This window comes from Loxodonta africana, chromosome 3, assembly GCF_030014295.1.
Source record: "Loxodonta africana isolate mLoxAfr1 chromosome 3, mLoxAfr1.hap2, whole genome shotgun sequence".
In the NCBI taxonomy this organism is placed as follows: Eukaryota; Metazoa; Chordata; class Mammalia; order Proboscidea; family Elephantidae; genus Loxodonta; species Loxodonta africana.
Genome location: NC_087344.1, coordinates 14,349,697 through 14,360,794, shown reverse-complemented (window position 1 = coordinate 14,360,794; position 11,098 = coordinate 14,349,697). Strand labels below are relative to the sequence as shown.

At 44.5% G+C, this 11,098-nt stretch overlaps 1 protein-coding gene across 1 annotated transcript; it reads left to right on the top strand.

Annotated features, from left to right (window-relative positions):
- The first annotated feature begins 2,612 nt into the window (after nt 1-2,612).
- LOC100665389 (serine/threonine-protein kinase MARK2-like) lies at nt 2,613-4,602 on the top strand. Its single transcript, XM_064279836.1, has one exon. It carries the CDS (start codon nt 3,163-3,165, stop codon nt 4,600-4,602), a length of 1,440 nt encoding a protein of 479 aa, XP_064135906.1. The 5' UTR covers nt 2,613-3,162.
- Nucleotides 4,603-11,098: the final 6,496 nt, after the last annotated feature.

The window sequence follows — 11,098 nt, the reverse complement described above, 5'->3', positions numbered from 1 at the left end:
GGATCCTGGCTGAAAGCAGAGAACACCAGAAGGATGTTTACCTGTGTTTTATAGACTATGCAAAGGCATTCGACTGTGTGGATCATAACAAACTATGGATAACACTGCAAAGAATGGGAATTCCAGAACGCTTAATTGTGCTCTTGAGGAACCTTTACATAGATCAAGAAGCAGTTGTTAAGATGGAACAAGGAGATACTGATTGGATTAAAGTCAAGAAAGGTGTGCGTCAGGGTTCTATTCTTTCACCATACCTATTCAATCTCTATGTTGAGCAAATAATACGAGAAGCTGGACTATATGAACAAAAACAGGGCACCAGGATTGGAGGAAGGCTCATTAACAACCTGCGTGATGCAGATGACACAACCTTGCTTGCTGAAAGTGAAGAGGACTTGAAGCACTTACTGATGAAGATCAAAGACCACAGCCTTCAGTATGGATTACACCTCAACATAAAGAAAACAAAAATCCTCACAACTGGACCAATGAGCAACATCGTGATAAACGGAGAAAAGATTGAAGTTGTCAAGGATTTCATTTTCCTTGGATCCACAATTAACAGCCATTCAAGCAGCAGTCAAGAAATCAAAAGACGCATTGCATTGGGCAAATCTGCTGCTAAGGACCCCTTCGAAGTGCTGAAGATGAAGATGTCACCCTGAAGACTAAGGTGCCCCTGGCTCAAACCATGGTATTTTCAATGACATTATACGGGTGTGAAAGCTGAACAATGAATAAGGAAGACCAAAGAAGAATTGACGCCTTTGAATTCTGGTGTTGGCGAAGAATATTGAATATACCAGGGACTGCCAAAAGAATGAACAAATCTGTCCTGGAGGAAGTGCGGACAGAATGCTTCTTTGAGGCAAGGATGGCGAGACTGCGTCTTACATAATTTGGACACATTGTCAGGGAGGATCAGTCCCTGGAGAGGGACATCATGCTTGGCAGAGTACAGGGTCACCGGAAAAGAGGAAGACCCTCAAGGAGCTGGACTGACACAGTGGCTGCAACAATGAGCTCCAGCATAACAACGATTCTAAGGATGGCGCAGGGCCGGGAAGTGTTTCGTTCTGTTGTGCATAGGGTCGCTATGCATCACAACCGACTCGACGGCACCTAACAACAACAACAAGGTGGAATGTCATGGATTGAATAGAAAGGGATGAAACGCGTTTACGAAAGTCACAGCCCAGATCCGATGGAAGGGGAGGTTCCCTGGGGTGTGACCTCTTTCACCTTTTATCTTCCAAGAGATAAAAGGAGAGAAATGAAATTAGAGAGATATAGGGACCTCATGACACCACGAAAGAACTGCCAGGAGCAGAGCACGTTCTTTGGATCCAGGGTCACTGTGCTGAGAAGCTCCTAGGGAGAAAATAATTGATGACAAGGACCTTCTCCCAGAAACAACAAAGATAGAAAGCATTGCCTGGGAGTTGGCACCCTGAATTCAGACTTCTAGCCTCGTAGACTGGGAGAGAATAAATTTCTTTGTTAGAGCCATCCACTTGTGGTATTGCACTTATAGCAGCACTAGATAACTAAGACACTTAGTGAAGTAGAGGGTTAGGGAGAAAGAGGAAGACCTTGACAAGACAGACTGACACACTGGCTGCAACAATGGGCTCAAACACAGCAACAATTCTGATGATGGGGCAGGACCAGGAAGTGTTTTGTTGTGTTGTACCTAGGGTCACTATGAGTCAGAATCAACTCGACAGCATCTAATAACAACAACAGCCACTATGCAAGGCAGGAATGCAAGCGGAAATCTATATACAACTGTTCACTGCAGCACTTTTCACAAGAAGCAAAAGATGAACACAGCCAAAATGTCCATCAGCAGATGAATGGATACACAAACTTTGGTACGTACACACAATGGAGTAGAACTGCTCCACAGGGTTTTCAAGGCTGTGACCTTTCAGAAGGAGATCACCGGGCCTGTCTTCTGAGAAGTCTCTGGGTGGGTTTGAACCCCCAAACTAGTAGATGAGCAATTAACTGTTGGTGCAAGCCAGGGACTTCCAATGGAATATTACACACACTCCCAAAAATGAAGTCTTGATGCATACGACAACATGGATGAAGCCTGAAAACACCAAGCTGAGAAAAGTCAGTCAGTCGGAAAAGGAGAAATGCATTCTGATCTCACTTATAGGACATAAGCAAATATACACAAAACAAATCTTATTAGTGGTTACCAGGGGTGACAGGGAGGGGGAAGGAAGAGTTTTTGATTAGGATCATTGAGTTTATGTGAAAAGTAGTGGAATGATTTGGAACATAAACCGTGAAATGCTTGCACAGCTTGAATATAAGCAATGTAACAAATGCACATGTAGAAATTGTTGAAATGGCGTGTTTTATTATGTATATTTGCAACACAATAAAAAAATAACATGAAGATCAATAAAAAGGAAAGAAAAGCTCTGTGGAATTCTCGCTCTACATACACACACACACACACACATTTTTCTTCTAAAAAAAAATGAGTAAAGAATCCCTGAGAACAAAAAGCACAGTCAATTACCCCCCGTTTTTATTGGTCCATTTCTTGTGGTGACCTCATAAGGAGCCAATTCTTTGGAACGCCAAGCCCCTATATAAGTACCTGGAAACCTAGGTTTGTGGTCTTTCTAGCTCAGGAAGCTCCTTCAGTGACCTGAGACATCGTGACCAAACTTGGCTTGTTTTCTCTTTAAATTGTGGTTTTTCTATTTCCTCGCCAGCTATTCTTATTTTCTCTTTGTTTTTCCTCATTTGCATTCATTTGTTTTTCATTTTATTCTTCCTTTACATCCTCAATTTTTCTTTTTTTCTATGTACTTGTTAATTTTTTTATCATCTTACTATTATTGTTTTATTTTGTATTTTTCTTATCCTCATGTTATTTATTCCTTTTTTGAATCTTTCTCATTGATTTCTTGTTTTGTTTATATATACAATTTATCTTATTTTTATCAGTTTTTAAAATTTTACTTCCTCTATTCTCATTTTACCTTTTTGATTATATTTTAACTTTTTCTCATTTTTTCCATATTTCATTAAGTTTTTAGTCACCACTTTTTAGGGTTTTGGGTTTTTAAGTTTTTAATCCTACCACAAGCGCACCTCTTATCCCAAAGCCCGCTACGCCTTCATACCATAGCCAACATGTTACAGAGCCACTTAGCCTTCTCTGCTGTGGAGGAAACTCATGTGGGACACTACCACCTCCTCAGAACCATCGGCAAGGGGGCATCTGCCAAGGTCAAGCTGGCCCAGCACATCATCACCGGCCAAGAGGTAGCCATTAAAATAATTGACAAGATCCAGCACACGTCCTCTGACCTCCACAGACTATACAGAGAGATAGAAATTATGAAGGATCTCCATCATCCAAATATTGTAAAGCTGTTTGAAGTCATAGAGAATGAGCACGCCCTCTATATAGTGATGGAGTATGCAAGTGGAAGGGACCTCTTTTACCACCTAGTGAATCATGGCTTCATGAGCGAAAAAGAGGCCCAAACGAAATTCCAACAAATAGTGTCAGCGGTGAAGTACTGCCACAACAAGGGTATTGTTCATAGGGATCTGAAAACAGAAAACCTACTGTTGGACAAGCGAATGAACATCAAACTTGCAGACTTTGGTTTAGGAACTGAATTCACCCCAGGGAGCAAGCTGGATACCTTCTGTGGCACTCCCCCTTATTCTGCCCCAGAACTCCTTCAGGGAGAAAAGTATGACGGACCCCCAGTGGATGTGTGGAGCCTGGGAGTCATCCTATACTTCATGGTAAGCGGATGTCTGCCTTTTCGTGGGAAGACCTTGACGAAGCTGCGAGAGCAGGTGCTGCAGGGACAATATCACGTTCCCTTCCACATGTCTAGCCAGTGTCAACACCTGCTCAGTAAAATTTTCATTCGTGACCCAAGAAAGAGAGCCACATTAGAGGACATCCTAGCACATCTATGGATGAAGATGAGCCATGAAGAAAAACAAAAGCTCTATGTGCAGCCACTCCCAGACTACAATAACCCCTGGCACACTGAGGTGACGGTGAACACGGGTTACATGCAGGAAGACATTCATGACTCACTGTTGAACCACAATTACAATGATGCGAACGCCACCTATCTGATCCTGCGTCACGAAACATATGACATTGACAGCCACACCAGCATCCTGGAACCCCAGGCTGAAGCCCATTGCACCGATAGCCACACTCCTTCCTCATCCCATGAAGTGCCTCCTACCGTCTGTCCTAAACCCAAACAGCGTAGTTACACCGAACCCACCATTCCCACCTTTGGTTACTACATCCGCGATGCTTTGAACACTCTATCTGAGGGAGGGATGGGGACATCCATGGTGTCTACTTCTCCATCATTCTCCCTGGCCCTGGCCCACCTGCGGCAGCAATCTACCACAGCCTGGGCACAGCCCAACCAGGACTCTGACCTGTATGCCAAGGTGACAAACAGTGAGGTGCCACAGCCCATCACACCACCCCAGTGTGTTTCTGTGCCTTCCTCCTCAGCCTACACCATCAACGAGAGTGCCGGGGCCCCGGAGAAAACCAGTTTTACCCAGGAATGTCAAAACTAAGCTCTGTAAATGAGGAGCAGATGCATGAGTTACCTGACCAGCCGAGTTTGCCCCAGACTGTGAGTCTAGCCTCTTCCTCTGAGGAGCAACTGCATGAGTTACCTGACCAGCCGAGTTTGCCCCAGACTGTGAGTCCAGCCTCTTCCTCTGTCAGCAGCCAGGGCTGGAAGCGGGCCACTGGGAGGTTCTTTAAGCTCATGAGAAGATGCCTTTGTTTTACATATGACAAAAAGGACCACAAAGCATCGGACAGCAAAGCTGCACAAATGATCAAACCTCAACAGGCCAAACCACGCTCTCTCAAATTTACCTGGAGGATGAAGATCACCAGTTCCTTGGAGCCCGATGAGATGCTGCAGGAGATCTGTCAAGTGTTGGATGCCAATGGCTGTGACTGGGATCTCACCCACAAATACACACTGCTGTGTATGAATGGCACACCAGGACAACAGGACTTCGTTCAGTGGAGGATGGAGGTGTGCACCCTGCCTCGGAGGACTCTCAATGGGGTAAAAGTGAAGAGAATTTCAGGGACCTCTGAGGCCTTCAATAGCATTGTCTCAAAAATCACCAGGGACCTTGCACTTTAAAATGGGGGCAGCAGAGCTGCCTGAGAGAAAACAGGAGTTCCAAGGTTTAAGCTCCTTTGTAATTTTGAAGGCAATGTTCGGAAAACCCACCTAAAAAAGGTGCCCGAAATTCACTTCACTTGAACCCTGTTGAGCAATCATCAAGGCAGTGTGCATACCTTCATCCTCCACTGCACAAAGTCCTCTTGGCCTGCACGTCACGTGTGCACAGCAACACATATGCCCAGGAGACATCCCACTCGCAGCTGTTGGCATCGCACACTTGGCAGATCTTCCACATCATCTCGTTGGGCTCCATGGAGCTGGTTCCTCCACGTAAACTTCAGCGACAACACCTTGGCCTCTCCAGGTTTAAGCCCTTCCACCTCGTCTTTGCTCTCAGATTCCTACAGATCCGCTGCAGCAAACATGAAGCAAAGAATTCATGAAAACAAAACAAACACTCCCAAATTCATCCGTTCAGACAGACAAAGGAAAGCTTGTAATAGGGAAAGCCACTTGATTCACTAACACGGCCATCGAGATCTCTCTGGAGTCCCTTGGGATTCACTGAACAGCAAACCAGAAAGTTGTCGGTTTAACTCCACACAGAGATGACTTGAAAGAAAGGCCTCCAGTCTATTTCTGAAACATCTTGAAGCTGAAGAAAATCAGACCACGTCCACAAGAGCCAAAGTATGACCTTGAGCTTGTCCCACCTGAATTTAGAGACCATCTCAAGAATACATTCACTGACTGAACACTAATGACCGAAGACCAGGCGAGTTGTGGAATGACATCATATGTTCTTCCTTGTGAAAAAATCTGGAGTTTAGCCATCAAATTAGATCCTGGGCCATGCGAAACTCAACATGGAAGACTTTCAAGTGGGCCTAAGTATTTCAAGAATAGGCATCAATTCTATTATACATTGGATCCTTTTCTGAACCTGTTTATTGTTTTCAGAGGGAGACCACCTGCCCTATCGTCTCCACCCTAGGAGAAATTTTTCTAGCACACCCATTTATAGAACTTTAGTAGCCTTGGAGGTGGCATGCCAATAAATTTTGCCCAAATTGACCTTGCTTCTCAGCTTTTCATGGTTGGCTCTGTCTCCTGTACAGTGACATGTCTATATTTTTTAACACTGGGTATCAGTTTCCAACAAATATTTCCGTATTAATGGTTTTGGTAGGCCTAGCACACACTGGAAGCAGGTAGTTGTCGATTTGGTTAGACTCTCCCACGTGAAGAGTACTTACATAGCTCCATGGGATTAAATCCATTTTCCATAAGAAATTGCTTTGCTATAACCCCCCAGCAGCCATGCCTGATTACTGGGGGCACAGCCACAATTACAATTCCTATAGGACATACAAAATACTGAGTGTCATTTAAAAAAAAAAAGAAACTTGTGTTTTGACAGTGTGAGAAGGTTACATTAGGGAAGAACTTCCAAGCTAGTTGTAGTTCCTGATTTTTTGAGACATGCTTTGGTCCACCTAATTTATACCATATACTTTATCTTCCTTGCATGCACTGATTAGTGACCACTGCCCTTGATCACTTAGTTAGTGGGATTCATTTCTGCCTCAGGAAAAGGGCTTGTACTGGTGGGGGAGAGAGAGCATTATAATTTGTAGGAAAATAGGTCAATACTTCTAAGGGCCTATGGTTGACAGGATTTACATTGTGAAAAATATGTAGTGCAGCTTAAGAAAGAGCAAGAGCTTGCCAGAGTGATGCGGGGGCGTTCCAAATACTGAGTTCCAATCACTTAAGCCTGTCCAGAGTCATTTCTCAATTTATTGTCCTGCTAAATGCATGGACCCCCATTACCAAATTCTAGATCATTCCCAATATCTCCTCCTTTTCCTTCTTACTACTTTTAGTAAGTTAGAAATATGTGGGGCTGAGCTGGCAAACCAAGACATGTAATCCTGCAAATAACACTGAATAAATCTCAGTGGCCCCCTGCCATCCCTGGCTGCTGACACAGGGAGAGGCTGGGCTCACAATCTGAGGCAAACTCGGCTGGTCAGCAATCTCTTGCAGCTTCTCAGCATGCAAAGAGCTTAGTTTTCACACTCCCTGGAGGAAACCAGTTCCTTCTGAGCTCCACCACTGCTGCTGATGGTGTGGGATGAGGAGGAAGCCTCACAGACACACTGGGAAGATGTTCTAAACTGCAGCACGTCACTGTTGCTCACCCTGGAGCACACTCCAGAGTCCTGGTTGGGCTGCACCGAGTCTGTCCTGGATTCGTGGTACATATAGGACTGGGGTGGAGAGACTGAGGTACAGGTAGATGCCATGGAGGTCCCTGATCCTGAATCAGATAGACTGTCCAAAGCATTGTGGATGTTGCCCTGGCCAAGGTGGTCTTCACTTAATTTGTGGAATGGTCAATTCCATGTTTGTTTGTGAAAACGCTGCTGTTCACAGAGGGCACAGGACTGGCCTTCTTTCTCTCCAGGATGGGTTGTTCTTATGCTTCTGCTCTTCTGCCCTGACCCCTGGTCCTCCTCAGGCCGCATATTTTTTGGCATAATTGCAAGAGGAATTTTAGGTACGCCTCATGGACTAAATGATGTCCCCCCCAAAAAGTGTGCATCACTTTAGCTCGGTTATGATGCCCTGTATCTTGTGACTGTCCTCCATTCTGAGATTGTAATTTTATGTTAAAGAGGATTAGGATGGGATGGTAATGCCATCCTTACCCAGGTCACACCCCTGATCCAATGTAAAAGCAGTTACCCTGGGGTGTGGTCTGTACCACCCCTTATGTCTCAAGAGATAAAAAGGAAAGGGAAGCAAGCAGAGAGTTGGGGACCTCATACCCCTAATAAAGCAGCAACAGGAGCGAAGCTCATGCTTTGGACCTGGTGTCCCTGCACCTGAGATGCTCCTCTATCAGGGGAAAATTGATGAGAAGACAGACAGAGAAAGAAAGCCTTCCCCTGGAGCTGACACCCTAAATTTGGACTTTCAGCCTACTATATTGTGAAGAAATTAATTTGTCTTTGTTAAAGCCATCCACTTGTGGTATTTCTATTACAGCAGTGCTAGAAGACTAAGAGAGCTGGAATGGCAGCCTCGCTCTACCTCCTCTGCTTGGGTTAGCACAAGAGGGTACACTATACACCACGGGATGAAGATCCACTGCAGGCTGCTATGGCCCTCTGTCTCAGGTGTTTTACGACCAGGAGCAAATAGATGACTATCACAACACTGTACTTTGGCATCATCAATAAGCACTGAATCTCTTGCCATGTGTAACACATCACCTCAATCCACTGACGGTCATTGTAATCTGGGTGTGGCTCCACATACAGCTTTGGTTCTTCATGACCCACCATCATCCACGGATGTGTCAGAATTGCCTCTGAAATACCTCTCTCACTAGGGTCATGAATGAAAATTTTGCTCAGCAGGTATTCACACTGCATAGTCATATGGAAGGGAAAGTCCCTTCACTACCTCCTGCCATAGTATCATGAAGGTATTTCCAACAAAAGGCAGGGATCCACCTACCAACAAATACAAAACGACTCCGAGGCTCAACACATCCACTAGGGGGGGTCTGTCATACTTTTCTCCCTGAAGAGTTCTAGGGCAGAATAAAGGAAGGGAGACTGCCACAGGAGGTATACAGCTTGTTGCCCAGGCTGAATTCATTTCCAAGGTCAAGACCTGAAACTTTGCTGTTCATTTTCTTATCTAATAGTAGGTTTTCTCTTTTCAGGCCCCTCTGAACCATACACTTCTTATGACAATCCTGCACCGCAGGCACTATCTGGCAGAATTTGGTGGCTTGAGCCCCTTTTTCCCTCATCCTGCCATGAGCCCTTGCATAATGAAACACCTCCCCTCCACTTACTTATTCCATCACTATGTGGAGTGTGTTCTCTTTCGTGATGACTTCAAACAATTTCACAGTAAACACTCCCACAGCTCCATGAAGGTATTTCCACCAAAAGGCAGGGATTCACTCACCAACAAATACAAGATGACTCCCAGGCTCCACACATCCACTGGGAAGTCCGTCGTACTCTTCTCCCTGGAAGAGTTCTAGGGCAGAATAAAGAAAAGGTATGATTGAAAGCCTTCATAATTTTAACCTCTCAGGATAGTCTGTGGATGCTGCAGGAGGTTGCTGGGTCTTCCTAATGATCTTACCTTATTCCCAGTAAGAAGAGCTTTAGCCAACTTCACCTTGGTGAAGGTACCTTTGCAGAGGTTTTCGAGCATTTGGTAGTCTTACACATGGGTCTCCTCCTCAGAAGAAATGGCCGAGAGGCCTCTGCATCATCTCGGACTTGGGTCAAGTCTTACTTAGCTTAGGGCCAATGGGTCCCAACACAGGATTCAAAGTGGTAAAAACTGATGACTAAATAAAAACTAGGCCCCTGGGTGGCACAAATTGTTAAGCCCTGGATGACAAGCCAAAAGGTTAGTAGTTCAAACCCACCCAGTGGCATCTCCAAAGTAAGGCCTCGTAACTGACTCTGAAAGGTCACAACCTTCAAAACCCTGTGAAACAGTTCTACTTTGCACGTTTGGTGTTGCTGCCAACTGTTATCTACTCAACAGCAACTAGTAACATGCAAATAAAAACTTAATTAAAGGAGAAAAAGATGAGAAAAAGCATATAAAAACCAGAAAAAAAATACAAAATAAGAAAATGAAAAAGTGACAAAAATCAGTTTTATTTTGGGAGTTAGTCTGTGGAGGTTGGAAGAGCTCTGCTGGATCTTGTCAGTGATCCTGGCTCTGAAAGTGGCCACATTTGGATTCTGGCCTACTGAGTTCCAGTCTCTCATTCAGAGCCGTACCAAAGGGCAATGTTAAAATGAATCAAGTGGGTAAGTTCAGCAAGACGCTGAGATATGTTATATGAAGCTCTCACCCCACCAAAGGGGGAAAAGAAACCTAGAAGGTGTTGCTACCCTGTGAGTATCCTGAAAAGAGTCAACAGTTGACATCAGCACAGCAAATGCTGAATCAAGGAAAAGACGGCTTCAAAAAGGTAAGGCAAACTTGTGGTCTCTTTTCTTGCCCTTGCCCCATCTCCTCCCCAACTCAGTGGTCATCTTATAGCAGCTGCACTTGCTTCTGATCCCAGGGTGGGACCCTGTTCCTGGCTCCAGTTAGAGTACAGAAAATCATTCTGTGTGTCTCTTCTAATCTTTCTGGGGGATGCCTGAAGGACTAATGCAAGGACCTTGTCTCTTTCACCTAACTTATGACCCAGGCTGCTAAGGTGGCAGGCATTTATAAGGAAAGATTGCAAGAGGAACTAACAGCTCATAGAGGGCTGAGGCTAAACAGTATGCTCAAAACATACGATAGATAGCCTAAGGCCTAAAAGCCGAAACTGGGATGTACTTCTTTGGAAAATCAGGATATTCAAAAGCAACTGTGTGTTTGGGGAAATTTAGCAGGCTACAAATACCTAGAGCAAAATTTCTGTTCAGAAACTACCTGAGAAAGACCTACACTTTTTCTCACTCTATAAGTGTTTCAGGAGTGCCCCAGCACAGAGCCAATCTGCACAGACTGGGAGAAGTATTTGTGGGTTTTGTTTTGATTTTTTGTTTCTTTCTTTTTTCTATGTATTTTTAGCTCCTCTCATTTCAAAATCACTCTAAAAACACTAGATGGGAATTTCCATTTTCCATTCCACTATAAAAGGAACTAGGATGTCCCTTGCATGCTCACAATAAGAAAAACCTGAAAAGCAACAACTCTTCTTAGCTCTGTCACAGATCTGAACTCACAGAGCAATCTGCTATCCCAGAAGCTGGAGATACACATGCACTACTACAAAGAATCCCTGCTTACTGGGAACAGAGAATGCCACCACTGTTACTTCCACCTCCTGACCTAGAATCATATGTTATTAGGTGCCGATGAGTTGATTCCAA

Excerpts from the sequence above, each read along its gene's own strand:
- LOC100665389 (XM_064279836.1), top strand. The coding sequence starts at position 3,163 with ATGTTACAGAGCCACTTAGCCTTCTCTGCTGTGGAGGAAACTCATGTG.